The sequence below is a fragment of the Camelus dromedarius genome, chromosome 1, assembly GCF_036321535.1.
Source record: "Camelus dromedarius isolate mCamDro1 chromosome 1, mCamDro1.pat, whole genome shotgun sequence".
Classification (NCBI taxonomy): domain Eukaryota; kingdom Metazoa; phylum Chordata; class Mammalia; order Artiodactyla; family Camelidae; genus Camelus; species Camelus dromedarius.
The window spans coordinates 85,724,513-85,739,426 of NC_087436.1; the positions used below are offsets into that span (position 1 = coordinate 85,724,513).

Consider the following 14,914-nt stretch of genomic DNA (forward strand, 5'->3'; position numbering starts at 1 on the left):
GAGGAGATATTAAAGTGTCACATCAAAAAACAACACTCATAACTCCCAAGCAATTTGAGAACAAAAACTCATCTCAAGTTCAGGAAGAGAAAATAAAACCAGAGTTCAGACACTGTCAAGTATCTCAAATTATCTATGAAAAGATTAATGTAGAAAGACAAGCAACTATTTTTACATAGATTAGCTACCCATACTAAGATCTGAAAATTATTCCTTCATTTGGAACTGTCCTGAGAGCCAGCACAGCACATCTCCCATGACATATGTTCAAGACACAGGAGCAGGAAAGATAATGACAGATGATAACCTCATTGACTTCCAGGCACTCAGGCGAGGTCACTCACTTCAGATTAAACAAGATAATTGTAAACTTTAAGTAATCGTTTGATGGTTTCTTTAAAAACTCAGTCACATCATTTCAGAGCCCCACCTCGTATACCACAATGTCTCAAATGGCATCAGATATGGGTTCAAGAAATTACAAAACATCCACGCAGTGAGATGCCAAAGTGATATCGTAGAAGAAATTTTATGGCATGGAAAGTTGCTTACAATGCATTCACTGTTCCACACCAAAACAAGGTGAGCAAAAGAAGCTCATTTGTGTCCCTCCCCCAAAAAAAACAGTTTAAAAAAATGGCCTGTAAAAATACACATGAAGAGACATCTTAGCACTCGTAATCCATAAAATGCAAATAAACTTTAAAAGGCACAATTAAAACTTGTTTGATTCTTATTTTTGCTTATTTATATTTTCTAGCTATTCTATTCTTCACATAACTTTTTTATAAGAAGAAAAAATTACTTTCATCTAAAAACACACGCATACAAATGTTTGCACAAACCTTACAGCAAACTCTCAAAAGCAAGTAAATAAATCAGAAAGGAGTTCTTGGGGGAGGGTATAGCTCAGTGGTAGAGCGCTGCTTAGCATGCATGAGGCCCTGGGTTCATTCCCCAGTACTTCCACTAACAAAAAAATCCAAAACAAACAAACAAAAAAACCAAAAACAAGTTTTCTAAAAAAAAGACGGAGTTCTATTTAGCACTAGCTTCATTTAATGTTTCAGCATTCCAATAATTTAACCCAGGAGTAGGTCTAATAGAACCCATCTAATAGGAAAAAGAGAGGAAAAAAAACACAGAAAAACACTAAAAAGCAAAGCTTCTCAAGCAAAACTTGGTTAGTGTGTTACTAGTAAGTCTAAAAATTTTAGCCTCTAACCCATGTATGGTTTGGACACCCAAACGTTTGGAAGGTCCTATATCATCTTTAAAAAATGGAAATAGAAAGGCTAACAGGTTATGAGGTAGGAAAACATTTCCACCTTCCAAAAAGGCAAAGTCCTAGTAACTTTGACTCATGAGGATCTCGAAAGGTGTCCCAAACCCCCAAACTGAGCAGTCCTTGCAGGCAAGCCCACCGTGGGTATTATTTCAGCCTATATAAAGGCCCTGAGACTTCCAGCCAAGCGGGTGACCCAGATGGATGGCTGGGAGGCCATCTGAAGCCATCTGTCTGCACGGCTGTCCTCACAGGTCTACCCACACCTTTAGCAAATGGTGGGCTGCTCTGTGCTTTATTTGCAGGGTGTGGCACTTAAGGTGGCTTCTCCCTGGAAGGACAGTTCAGCCATTTGTAACTGTATTTAACTATGACCAAAATTACATAAAAGGCAGCCCAGATTCTGCAAATGCAGTCAAAGGGAAGTATTCCCATCACGAGGCCTCATCCTGGGTGATTTACTACCTTGACTGATTTGGGTATACCGTAGGATCTATACATAATTGCTCACACCAGACAGGATGTCAATTATATGATGCAGTGGTTTAGAAATAATACATTATTTAGCTTCTCCTTAAATTGGTCCAACCCCCTGTTAACACTCTGCCATAAACAGAGGGAAACTGGGTGATTTTGAGAGTCAGTCTGGTAGAGTTCAGCAGTCATTAGGATATCCAATCGAGCCTAACATTACCTGTGTTCCTCGTAAGCCAGAAGATGAAAGGTGAGCCCCTTCGTTCCCTAGACCTTACCTGTCCTACCTGCCTTCCTGTACCACCACCTGAGTACACTGGCCTCTCACTCAGCCGGTAGGTCTGTCATTAAAGGAGAGATCTTCAAGATGGGAGAGGGATCTATGTATGGCCCCTAGATATCATTTGCCACAAATCTTAAATTCATAATACTGATCTGGAAATGCAACCAGATAGCATTTTGAAGTGTCATTTTAGTTTACTGGCAAATCAAAACCACAGTGAGATATCGTCTCACACCTGTCAGCATAGCTATTATCAAAAAGACAGGAGAAAACAGGTGTTGGTGAGGATGTGGAGGAAAGCGAACTCTTGTACACTGTTTGTGGGAAGGTGAACTGGTATAGCCATTATGGAAACAGTATGAAGTTTCCTCAAGGAATGAAAAACAGAACTACCATGTTCACTGCAGTAATATTCACAATAGCCTAGGTATGGAAATAAACAAATTTCCTTCAATGGATGAATGGATAAGGAAAATGTGGGGGGTGTGTATGAGAAAGACGGATAAAGAGGAGACAAGTGGATAATTAGGGTTAAAATACATGTTTGGCCTTTTTATTATGTGACATTTGTTGTAACCGAAGAGATCAGAGGTTTCTAATCGAGCGTCACAGGCTACCTACAGGATCTTGATGATGCCACTTTTTTCCAACATCTGCAGGAAGTTTGGAAAGAGTAGTTAAAGCCTATTAAGAAAACACATTTGGAAAAGAAAAAAAAAAAGAAAACACATTTGGGTAGCTTTATAGTTCTTAGACCTCTATTTTCCTCCCAATTTTGATCTGAATGGGAAACAGTCATTTTCATTGAAGACATCAAACTTCTTTTTAGAACTAAGAATCTGATTTCCATATATGTCTCCAATAAGCAATTCAAGAGTAAATATAGTAATGCAACTTCAATGTAAAGAATCACTGATTTTTTTGTTTCATTTTTTGGCCATTATAAACCACGTTTAATGTCACTGAGTCAACTTAACAGACCCATGTAAATTATGGCTTGTTAGAGATGTTAAAAACATATTAAAACATTTTCAAGCTTAACAAGTACATATTTTTCTCTCAAAGTCTCCCACATAAGTGACTAAAACACAAACACACACAATATCTTCAGATCTACATGCGGAATTTTCAAAACAAATGGATTTTTCAGCCACCAACATTTAACTATTTAAAATCAAGGATTTTCCTGAGCATTTCTCACAGTTGAATCTATTAAGCAATTATGGGTCCCTGTCACTGAGTAAAAGTAGCCTGAATTTCCTACACTAATAGTTTGCAATTATTATTCTGATTTTTATTCATTCTAATTTTTGCAGAGTGCAAAAATTCCTGGGGCTCAGTTTATTTACAGACTAAACCATGCAGTAGATCTACATGTGTACTTGGCTCAGCTAAAACCACGGTATGTCAAATGGACACAATTGTTCCAAGTTTTAAACTATTTTGAGCTTCTGATTTTAACATATAACATTAAACAAAACAAAACAAAACAAAACTTGGCATCATGAGAGCATTAATTAGAATTTCCAAGCCCCAGAAATAAAAATCAACAAAGAAACTAGCTAACTATATCTGTGAAGATCAGCTGGGACATATTTCATAGCAAACAGATCAAAGTTTCATACAAAAATGCTACCTCTGTCAAAGCCTCTGGAGATCAAGAAATCCAAGGGGTTAGGTAAGTGAAATAAACAGCTTTTATCAGCTTAGTGTTTGGAATAAACTGACACCGATGAAGAGACTACCTGAAGAGATTCACCCAAGAGGGCAGAAACGACACACCTTCACCTGCGTGCTCAGTGCCACAAAGCAGGAGCTCAGTACATGCTGGGTGCTCTACGCACCCAGACCCCAGGAGCAGAGGCCTCCTGCACTAACAAGGAATCCAAGAAAGGATCATTTGGGAAGGTTAAGACCATAGTTCCTGTCTAGTTTCAAACAAGCATGTGTTCACCAGCAGAGGTGATTAAAACGGATCCCGTCCAGTGGTAAATTAGGCTGGTAAGTAAAATGGTAGCACTTCCGTCACCCAGAGGAAAGTAAGGGTGACTTCAGAGATGTCCTTCTAAGGTTGATGACTCATGACCAACTGGCAGACCATATGCTGGCAAATGGGAGCATGAAAAAGGGGAAAAGAGACAGACCTTAATGCATCCTTTGAAGCCAGGGGAAAAATGCAAGCAACCCAACCGTATAAAATTCCCAACTACTAAGCTTCTCAAAGCCAGGCCTTGTCCATGATCTGTTGGTAGTGGTCCACAGGAGGTAAGTACAGAAGCTGAGATAAGCATTTAGAAGGAACAGTTTAATTTAATTATTATATCTGCTGAATCTAATAATAAAAAAAATCCATTCTTAGATTTTTATGTATCTTTGTTCTTTTCCATCTCACTTTTCTAGTGACTGGTTCTCACTGTGTAAGTACTGATCCAGAATGAACTGGAAACTAGGAAAACAAAGGGTCCTTTACCAGGGATGAAGCACTGCGCTAGAACACCCAAAATAAAGTTTTGTATGGACAGGATGCAGATGATGCTTGCAAGGATATTGATTTACCTGCAATCATCTCTTCAATTACTTGAACATTAAGATTTTTCAGAAGCAGGTAATTTTGCCCATGTGTGATACACTAAGCTCCTCTGATTAACATCTGAGTTAATCTAGAGATACTTGAATTGCGGGCCAGTGAGATACCATGTAATCAAAACTTTCCAAAGAACTGAGATGTTAATTAACATGTTTCCCTTGAGTTCTGTGGTCATACACATCGGAGATGTATGCTCAATCCCACGCCTCCCCCTGGGAAGGTGTAATACACGTTAGCGTATTAAGGATGCGGGGCAGGCCCGCAGGTCAGAAAAGTGTTTATGTCGATGCGACACTTATTTAACTACATGTTAACACCTTGTTCAGGAAACACAATTTGGGAAATGTTGAAATAGACAAAAGACTCCAGATTAGCAATCAAAAACCTGTCTTGAATGCCACTCGCTAGCTGTTTCTTGTCTTCATTTGTAAAGGGGTCATGCACCCCCCTCACCGTGCTGGTGAGCACAGCATCAGTGAGGTGGTGATGGAAAACCACTCCATATGGCAAATAATTAGCTCCTCGAGGACAGGGACCTGTCCCATCCTGCTGCCCAACACATGCAAAGCTGCTCTCTAGGGAGTGGTCCAGGTCATCACCTCACCTGCTCCCCCCATGCCCAGGATGGCTAATTTCAGTGGTCATTTTCTGGGCCAGTCCCTGGGGATTCTTTGTCTTTGGAAGCCTCCCGTCTCTGGTCCTTTCCCTGGTGTGGTGTGTGTGCCAGGAACCTGCTGCCCTTCCTGGGAAATGCAGACAGCCCCGGAGTAGAGCCAGGAGCAGACCCTACCCCTGGCAAAAGCCCCAGCTGGTGAACACTCTCCCTGGGCCTCAGCCTCTGTGCAGAGACACTGCCCCAAGACACTGTGGGGTGCTGGCCACGCAGGGCTAAGGTGTTCAGGTTCTCACGTCCACCGCCATCCTCCCACCCTAAACCACCTGCTCCCTTCCCCCACATCCCTGCATGGGACGCAGTGGCGACCCACCCAGACCAATACTACATTCATGTCAGTGGGAGAACAATCTAAACTCAAATAATACCCCAACCCCGAAAGAGAAAGCAACATAACAAAGAAATCATGTCAGGGCTTGAAAGCATCTCTTTCCCACCTAATACTATAATCCAGCTCCTATTCAACCTCTGGCTCCCCATTTCAACAATCAATAGCAATACACTCTCCCTCGAACTATTATTTTTCACTTCTATGGCTCCTCTGTTGACTTCAAAGGCAGCACCCAGAATCTGAGAGTCAGCTACCAGGTCATGTGGTCAGCGAAATGTAGGACAAGGAACTGGTTTCCGTACACATTCTTCCAACCACCAAACCACGAGGTCTTTGTTAAGGTCAAAATTATCATGAAACATTATTTACCCAGTACACAATGAACCCGGTGCGGCAGCTGTTACAAACACGAGCCACAACTTAAAAGAATAAAAAAATAAAAAGATAAGAGGGCATTTGGTCTACTCACTGTTCACGTAAACACTAAACGTCATGGAAGAACTGACATCAGAATTGGACACGAGAAACGTGTAGGTGCCTCCTTCGGTCCCTTTTAATCTGGTGAGATGAAGTTCACTTACGTATCTGCAAAGAAAGGACACCTCATCAGTCACCTGGGGACGGCCTGCCTTGGAGGGTGTGTCTTTGTCAGTTTCTACCTGGAAACACATGCCTGTTTTGGAAAAATATGCCCCACTTAACTCAGTAATTGCAAGAACCACGTTAAAAAATGCAAACACACACACATACACACATATTTCACTGGCGACCAGCGCCTAGCGTGTGAGAATAGAGTGAAGCAAGGTTTCTCAGCATAAAGGCAACCTCACGGACACGGCAGCCTCTCCCTCTTCCTGTGCTGTCCCCACGGCCGCATCCTTCCCCGCCCTGGTCCTCTGTTCAACCTCCCTCTCACCAGTGTCCTGAACTCACCTGCCCTGCTTTACTGGCACTCGCCTGGCAAAACCCCAGACTGCCCATCGTCTACATGTAGGTGTCTCCACACAGACACTTCAGGGCCACACAGCAAGGTCAATACCACTGCCCTCACCTTCCTTCTTGCAACACCACCATCTCCTGGTTTTCCTCCTACCCCGGTACTTCTTCCAAGTATCCTTTGCAACATTTGCTATTCAAGCTTCTGTTTGACACCAGGGCCACCAGAGACAGCAGCGTAGACTGAGCACACAGTCCAACCATCGGGGGAGTTACCGACGTGGGCTCCAGTGTGGAGGGAGCACCCTGGCCAGCTCTCGGCCCACACAACAGACTTGACTCACACGGTGGCTTGTCCGGCCTCCCCTCTCACACTGCACACGCTCCCTGGGCAATCCACGCTCCCTTGAACTACTGGCTGTCCACTCACAACTTTCACAACCTGCCCTCTAGTCCAGCCCTGTCTGACCTATGTGTCCTTGCTCTACAGAGCTATTTTCATGCCCCTCAGTGCAGGGTGCCCCTGGGACCAGACCACGTTCACCCACATCCTTTCTTTCCTCTTTTCCCCTCCCCAGCCAGCTCCTCCACTCCCTGCCAGGTCTCTCGCTCCTTTAATGAAGCCCTTGCCTGGGACCCTGTCTCTCAGGCTCTGCTTCTAGGGAACCTGACTTAGGGTCTGTCCTACATGAATATCTCTACTCAGGATCCCACAGTCAACCCCAGATTCAACAAACCCCAAGCTGAGTCCATTGTCTTGGCCCCTCCCCACTCAGCTAGTATCGCCTCTCACCATCCAGTGTGCCTGCCATAACCAGACTCCTGAGAGCATCTTCCACTCCTCCTGCCTCTCCCCCACCCCTTCAATCACCAAGTCTTTTAAGAAGGAAGTCTGGACACCTCCCAATCCATTCTCTTCCACCAGCCCTTAGACCTTGGCCCAGGACAGCATCCTCTGTCACCCACATTCTGACAACAGCCAAGAGCTCCTGACTAGAAGAAAATGCCAGCTCTACCTAGGCACACACCGCTCACTAGCCTTTGGCTCTTGGACAAATTACTCATCTGAGTCTCCGATTCCTCTTCTGAGAAATGAGGAAAGTCAGAGTGCCTCCTCATAGGGTTTGTGGAGACTAAAATTGTTGAGTTAATACATGGAAGGGACTTAGAACAGGAAAAGGCACAGACAGCTTCCATGAGGTGTCACTACTGCTGTTTCCATTATACATGTTCTGGGGATCAAATGAGAGGTTTGATGTAAGAGCAACTTGGGTTCACTGCCCGGCCCAAAGGTACTTGATGAGGCTTAGTTTCCCTACAGTTTTAAAAAAATGATTAAAGGCACGAACATTCCTCTTTCTCTGAAGAGAATTATTTAACGTGTCCCCCCGTCTATGCCAGTCACTGCTTTAAACATTCTAGGAGAGAACTTTATCCTCCAGTTTACAAATGAGAACACTGAGGCATGGGCTTCTCTGTGCGCTCCAAACACACAAGAGAATGAAATGAAGAAGGCTCAGAAAGTAGCCGCACACTTCCTTCTGTCCCAGCTGTCCTCTCACACACTGATGGGTCACAGAAACAGGATCCGGAGAGTCAGGGGGGCGGGCGGAAGCGTGTAAGCCCCAGCGCTAAGCCCTCTTCTCACCTGATGTTACTTTCGTTCTCAGACTTGGGATAATCTTCCCACTTATCCGTGAAGGTTCTGTTCATATACACCCACTGTCGGTGTTCAGGCTTGGGATATGCCTCGTACTCAACAACTAGATCCACATTCTCTCCATCGTTGACAAATACGGTTGTGTTCATCGTAGGGAAGATATTAATGAATCCTTTATCTAGTCACAGCAGAATGAAATACAAAGAAACTGTTACCCACAAAATCCCGGCACACAACACAACTTCATCTTTGGATTATAAACGTAACTCACTGATGTCCAGTATTCATTGGCAATGACAAATAAGAATTTTAAGTAGCCATTTTACATTTTGTTTTGCTCTTGGAGTCTCGTGGTCATAAAGTGAGAAAGGACGCAAACTGGAGATGTTTATTCTCCCATCTCTGTCTCTTAAGCAACTCTGTTAAAGATCTCTCATCATCTTATAAGTCTTCTGGAACTACCAGTCATGATGTTTATTAGGTTAAACAGTATCTGAACTAAATAGTTTCTAGCCCATACTCAGACCCAGTGTAGTTGTACATGTGATAAGGAGATGTCATAAATCCAGAAGACTGCCCCCAATGTTCCATAAACATGTTGAAAGAATGTCATTTAGTATTTGAAAAAAAACAAACTTAGGTCTTCTTATTGCATCATATACCACAGATGAACCAAGGACAGCATTTTAACAATCAAACCATTCTTTTACCTAAACGACTGAACTGACTTCTATCAAACTTCTACAAAGGGGATAGTTTTCTAGGCCTTTAAGAAGCAACAGCAGAAAAAAAAAAGAAATCATATAAAAGATAAATCTGAATACATGGACATTTTAAGATGTCTATATGGTAAAACGAATTAAGGTAATAGAAAAAAGAGGACATGAAAATATAGAAGGAAAAATAAACTAGTAACTTAAATAAAGCATCCCTTTCACATATTAAAAACAGCAAAACTTCAATAAAGCTGTTAAAAAATAATGTATATCCATTCTATGGGAAAATAGCAAAACGAATTTGAAATAAACTGAATAATTTTGCAAGTGTAGTAAAAGAAGCACACCGGTCACACTCTGCAAATTGGCACAACTCTTTTAGAAAGCATTTAGCAATAAAGAATTTTTAAAAATGATCTATTTTTCAATTTAATTTGGAGAACTCTTAGTGAGATAGCTACATGCAGAAAGAACCACTATTTGCACTAGTTATAACAATTTTTAAAATGAGAAAATAGGGAACTGGTTAAATAAATAAAGCAGCCCTGAGAAACGTTATATAATAATAATAATAATAATCATAATCATAATAATCATAATAATAATAATAATAATAAAAATAATAATAAAAATAAAATAAAAGCTTGGAAAAGACTATAATAAAATAATTGTCAATATTACATTTATAGTCTCCATTTATGGAATGCCTGCTATGTGCCAAGAACTGCCCTGAGTACTTTAACATACATTTTATTTAATAATTATAGCAAATATTCACTGTTACAACAATACGGAAAGAAACCGCTTGTGACCCATAATTTATAGATGAAAAAAATCAAGTCCTGGAAAGCCATATAGCTGGCTACCCAAGGCTGGCCTCTTCTCCCTGCAGCACACCTGGAGTCTCCATACACTTTAAGTAAGAAAGAGAGAGAAAATGAAATTATATGTATAATTAAACCCCTGTTGCATGTAAAAATATAAACAATATGCCAAAACCTAAAAATGGTTATATCAAGTCAGCAGAATTATGGAAGAGTTTTAATCTTATTCTTCTATTTATTCTTCAAAATTTGAAAGTTAATTATAAAATTTTAAATTGCCCTTATCTTTGGCACTACTTGGCTAAATATAATTATATCCCACATGAGGTTCTCATTAGACTATTTACTGTCCTTTAGTTTCCTACAGATTCAGAATAAAAAATGGAGTCCAACTGCCCTTTGTATCGATGGAAGAAATATTTTTCAGGTGAAAATAAAACATCATCCAAATGAAATCAAGGATGGAAATCACCCCCTTTTCTAATATCTGAATCATAAATGGTACCCCCTCCTCCGCCATTCTTTAAGCTAATTTAGGTTAATTTCGAGGAAATAAATATTTTGTCTGAATGCTACATTAAATGTTCAGGTACTCAAGGTCATAAAGTCAAAGATACTACAGAATGCAAAATATTCAAATATTACAGGCAACAACATTTGCACTCAGTTCTCTCACAATCACGTATATGTAAAAAATACTTAAGTTCCTCCAGAGTTTATCTGTAGTCTAGTTTGCTCAACATAGTTTTATGTCCTATAATAGAACACAGTCTCAAATTCATGAAGTATAAGAATTACTAGAATCAAAGAGCCCCACCCGAGTTGTTATAACATAAAAAATGATTTCTTCAAGTAAGTGTGCATTAAGAAATTGGTGATACATTAACATTTAATCAAGTGCTAACACTATGCCAGGCACATCTATAAAAGCCATTGCCTTTCTCCTTTCTGCAGCTTTGGGAGTTAGAGGCTGTGCTTCTCAGAAGAGAAAATTAAAGTGAGATGCATTCAAAAGTTAAACAGCATGCAAACTACGATATATAAAATACATAAACAACAAGGCCCTGCTATATATAGTACAGGGAACTAGATTCAATACCTTATAATAACCTATAGTGAAAAAGTATCTATATGTGTGTGTGTGTATATAGATATAAAACTGAATCACCACACTGTATACCGGAAACTACCACAACATTGTAAATTGACTACACTTCAATAAAAAATTTAAAAAAAAAAAAGCTAAGTGGCAGAGCCCCAGCTCAAAACCAGGTCGGGGCCATCCCGAAGCCCCGTGCTCTGCACCACTCCATCTCATGTCCAAATCCTATTTCCAGCCCCTAAAGAAATTAGTTTTCTCTTTGTCTCTTCCTGTCCTTGTTCCACTCCAACGCGCTCCCGAAACAGCATAAAACCAGATTCAGGTTTCACAGTCCCAAGTCTTTCCAGTTATACAGTTATATTGTTGGAAATTGATGAATGGATTTTAAAAATCTGATTACATACAACAATATGCTCAAAACATCCTTACTAATTGCTTTCTGGAGCTGAAGCTGATATATCAACATGCTCCCTAATCAACTTAGCAAATTAGCACTTATGAAGTTTAATATTTTAAAAGCATAGCCTTTTATTCAAATTAATAAATGGTTCACAACCATGCTTAGGGACAGAGCAATACTCTTTCTCTGGGCTGGCTTTATAATTGCAAGTGAAGTGTCTCTTCCACATTCAGTCTGGTGAGATACTTTCCATTACAACATGGGCAGAAATGCCAAAATCATAGGCGATTACTGTGGGAGAAATCACAGACCTCTAACATTGCTGCATAAATTATTGAAGAAATACGGGGGAAAGGAGAGAACTGAACACAAATATCATTTCATTTTATCATTGCTCATGATGAAGAATTTCACCACCCTAACAAGTACTTAAAAGTCAAGAGCTGAGAATTTGGTTGCATTAAAAAGACAAGAAAATAGATTAAATGCCAACAATATTCAAAAGACAAGAGGATAAATGAAGTAATTTTTAAATTATTGTTATTTTCAGTAAATCAAAAACATCATGTACTTCACTATAGTCTGCTCTCATTAGGTAGATATTTAGTAGAGATTAGGTAGAGATTTCTGGAGCAGGGAAGACTAAACCCAGCGTGTATGCCAGAGATGATGGACGGAGTTAGGGCACAGGTTACCAGGTTTCCATTTATGCTCTGTAGAACCAATGACCTGTGCTCAGTGGGCTGCCTTCCTGAAGATTTATGCTACAAGCCCATAAGGTTGGAGGACAGGGTGAGGTCAGGGGTGTTCTGAGGAGGAAAAGCCCAATTCAGCCCTTTCTACTACAAAGGCACTAGCACCCACGAGCGGTAAAATGATAAACCAAAAGGCTGAGGAGCCTCATGAAATGACTCGGGGAAATACTTTCAGCTCTAAGCATATGCACTCCTCCAAAGGGAGCATCTGCATCCATTTCCAAACTCAAGCCATTCAGCAAGGACTAAAATTTTGGGGAAAGCTCAACCTACATTTCAATTGTTGGGGGGGAATCGGGGAAGCAGCAAATGACACGTTCAAACAACTTCAGTTACAGCTTTCCACTTCCCTCCGTGAAACTGGCAGAATCTGCCTTTGTGCTCTCGCCAGAAGAGGCTACAACAATCATTTTCTTTCATGTGTTCACTCATTCATTTATTCATTCAGTGATAATAAAATATCTAAGAATCTGTTCAACATTCCATTAACAGAGAAAGGAAACTATCTAGTAATTTCTTCATTCACTACTGCCAGTAATTTATACATTCCCAGAGATATTTACCTACTACTTCTAAGGTTGTTGTGACATTTGCTGATCCAAAAGTATTATTGGCATAACACATGAACACTCCAGAATCGTTAACTCTCGCTGAGCTGACAGTCAGTCTTTCCTGACGTAGAAAATTGAAGTCACCCTGATGCCAGCTATTCCGCTTCACCTGTGCTTTAGTCTGTGGGTTTCAGAAGGGAAGGAAAAAAAAAAATCAAAGATTACCATAAAATTTATATTCAGGATCTTTCCCAGATAAATTAAAAATAGCAGCAATTAACTTTTCCATATTAGCATTCATTATACACCACTTAAGAAAGAATAATAAAACATCATGACAAGTCTGTCTTTGGAACACTTCATATTACAGGATTATATTGAAAGATAGTCATTATTAATGATTGGAAAAAAACATGAAAATTCATTTCTTCATAACCATAGCATACATAATTCCAAATTCTCTGCAGTGCTAAATATTTTTTAACGGTAACAAACTTTAGAAGTTCCTACATAGGAAATATTACAGAATACTGATATTTTACAAATCAGCATACTAAATATATCCTTATCTTCGTACAGCACATTAATACTTCCTATTATATATATATTTTTCTATGCTATATCCCAGTGCTTGAAAGAAAACATATCACTAATAACAATCGTGCTATTTTATTAGCATTTATATTATTTTCATGAATGAAAATAGAATTACAATGTTTAAGTCTAACTTGAGAATTCACCCTATAGTTCTTACCCAGCAGGACTCTGGCAACTATTAAAGGAAGTTTCAAAGTATGTGAGACATGAGACCAAAGCCCAATATTAAGCATAAGCTTAAAATTTTAAGCATAAGAAAAATGGTTGTAAATTTACTCTTGTGATCTCACCATCCCCCTGGTAATATTTATCTGTAGATAAAGCATGGAGAGATTCCTTGTATGGAAAACATCATGGGGAAAAACCATAGTATAAACTATAACCACCCTGTGAAGAGATTGAAGGGAGTAGCGGAGAGTGTTCTGCATCTTCCAAATTTTCTGTAACATGAATAAATTCCTACTACAATTGAAAAAAAAAAAGCAACTGAAAAAAGAAAGTAAACAGGAGTTGATACTGACATGGACCAAGATCAAGGGTGATTCACTGGCCAGGCTTTGGTGAAGCTATTAGCATCAGACCGTTCTGACAGTACTGTAAATCAGAGCAATCCTTCTAGAAAGCAACTTGGAGGCATGTTCATACCCCGGATCAACTCTAGCACATTTATCTCAAGGAAATAACTCAGCAGAAAACAAAAGCTCCAAGATATTTACTGCAGTGAAAAATTGGAGATCACCTAAATATATACCAGGTATCAATACTATGAATCTATGAAAATAAGAAAAATGCTTATTTTATGCAAAAAGCACAAAATGAGTATACCTTAAAACTACAACCAGGTGATAATACAAATGCATGAAGACAGAGAGAAAAGAAATATGAAAAAAAAATGGGCAATCCAGCACTTACAAGACGAAACACATGACTACTGAGAACTTGAAAGTAATTTGCAGTAAGTACAAATTGAGTTGTGTTGTAAATATACAATATGTTCCAGATTTTGAACACTTCACATGGAAAAAAAAAGTATAAATATCCCATTAATAATTTTATGTTAGTTACAAGATAAAATATTTTGGATATACTGGATTTCATAAAAGACATTAAAATCAATTTTACTTTTTTGCTACTCTGTCATGTATCTACTAGAAAACTTTAAATTACATAGGAGGCTCACATTATATTTCTATTGCACAGTTGCTGCTATGTACAACGGTGGGATTTTTATCTATTCTGTTTTTCTCATGTTATTATATTTTTGGAAAAGTTTTTACACTAAAATAAGCACACATAAAATGCCAAAGTTGAATGTTTTGAAATAAAAAGAAGAGAAACCTGCTTTGTTAACTGACTGTGAGATCTTGGCCAAGTCAAAGATGCCACTTGTCTCAGCTTCTGTTTCCAAAAGGGAATGAGAGAACAAAGGTCGTTAAAGGCCTTTGGAGTTTGGAGCACTATGTCGACTTAAAGACATTCCCTTCTAAGAAAGTCTCCTAATAATTGGAAGAAATCTGACATTTTGCTGCCTAAGAGCAATTGTTAGGAAGAAGAGAAGGGCAAAGAGACATTTTTCTCTGGCTTCTTCCAGTCCACCACGTCACAGACTTCTCCTCTGCAAAGGCAGTGACAATGGACAGGCCACATAACTGTGTTCTAGATTCACAGTCTCTTCCTTGTAGTCCCTGCACGAGCCCAGGAGGCCCTGTTTAAGGAGTTAAAGAGGACAATGAACACTTC

The 14,914-nt window shown here is 39.6% G+C and overlaps 1 protein-coding gene across 8 annotated transcripts in view; it reads right to left on the minus strand.

Annotated features, from left to right (window-relative positions):
* The window catches only part of KIT (KIT proto-oncogene, receptor tyrosine kinase), a 77,386-nt gene that overhangs the window by 23,348 nt on the left and 39,124 nt on the right, over positions 1 to 14,914 (minus strand). For all 8 annotated transcript variants that reach the window (XM_031434462.2, XM_031434463.2, XM_064486524.1 and 5 more), the window contains 3 exons: positions 12,590 to 12,758; positions 8,218 to 8,407; positions 6,103 to 6,218 (listed from right to left, as the gene is read on the minus strand). In XM_031434462.2, coding sequence (XP_031290322.2) covers positions 6,103 to 6,218; positions 8,218 to 8,407; positions 12,590 to 12,758 — 475 coding nt within the window. The remainder of the gene's footprint in view (positions 1 to 6,102; positions 6,219 to 8,217; positions 8,408 to 12,589; positions 12,759 to 14,914) is intronic.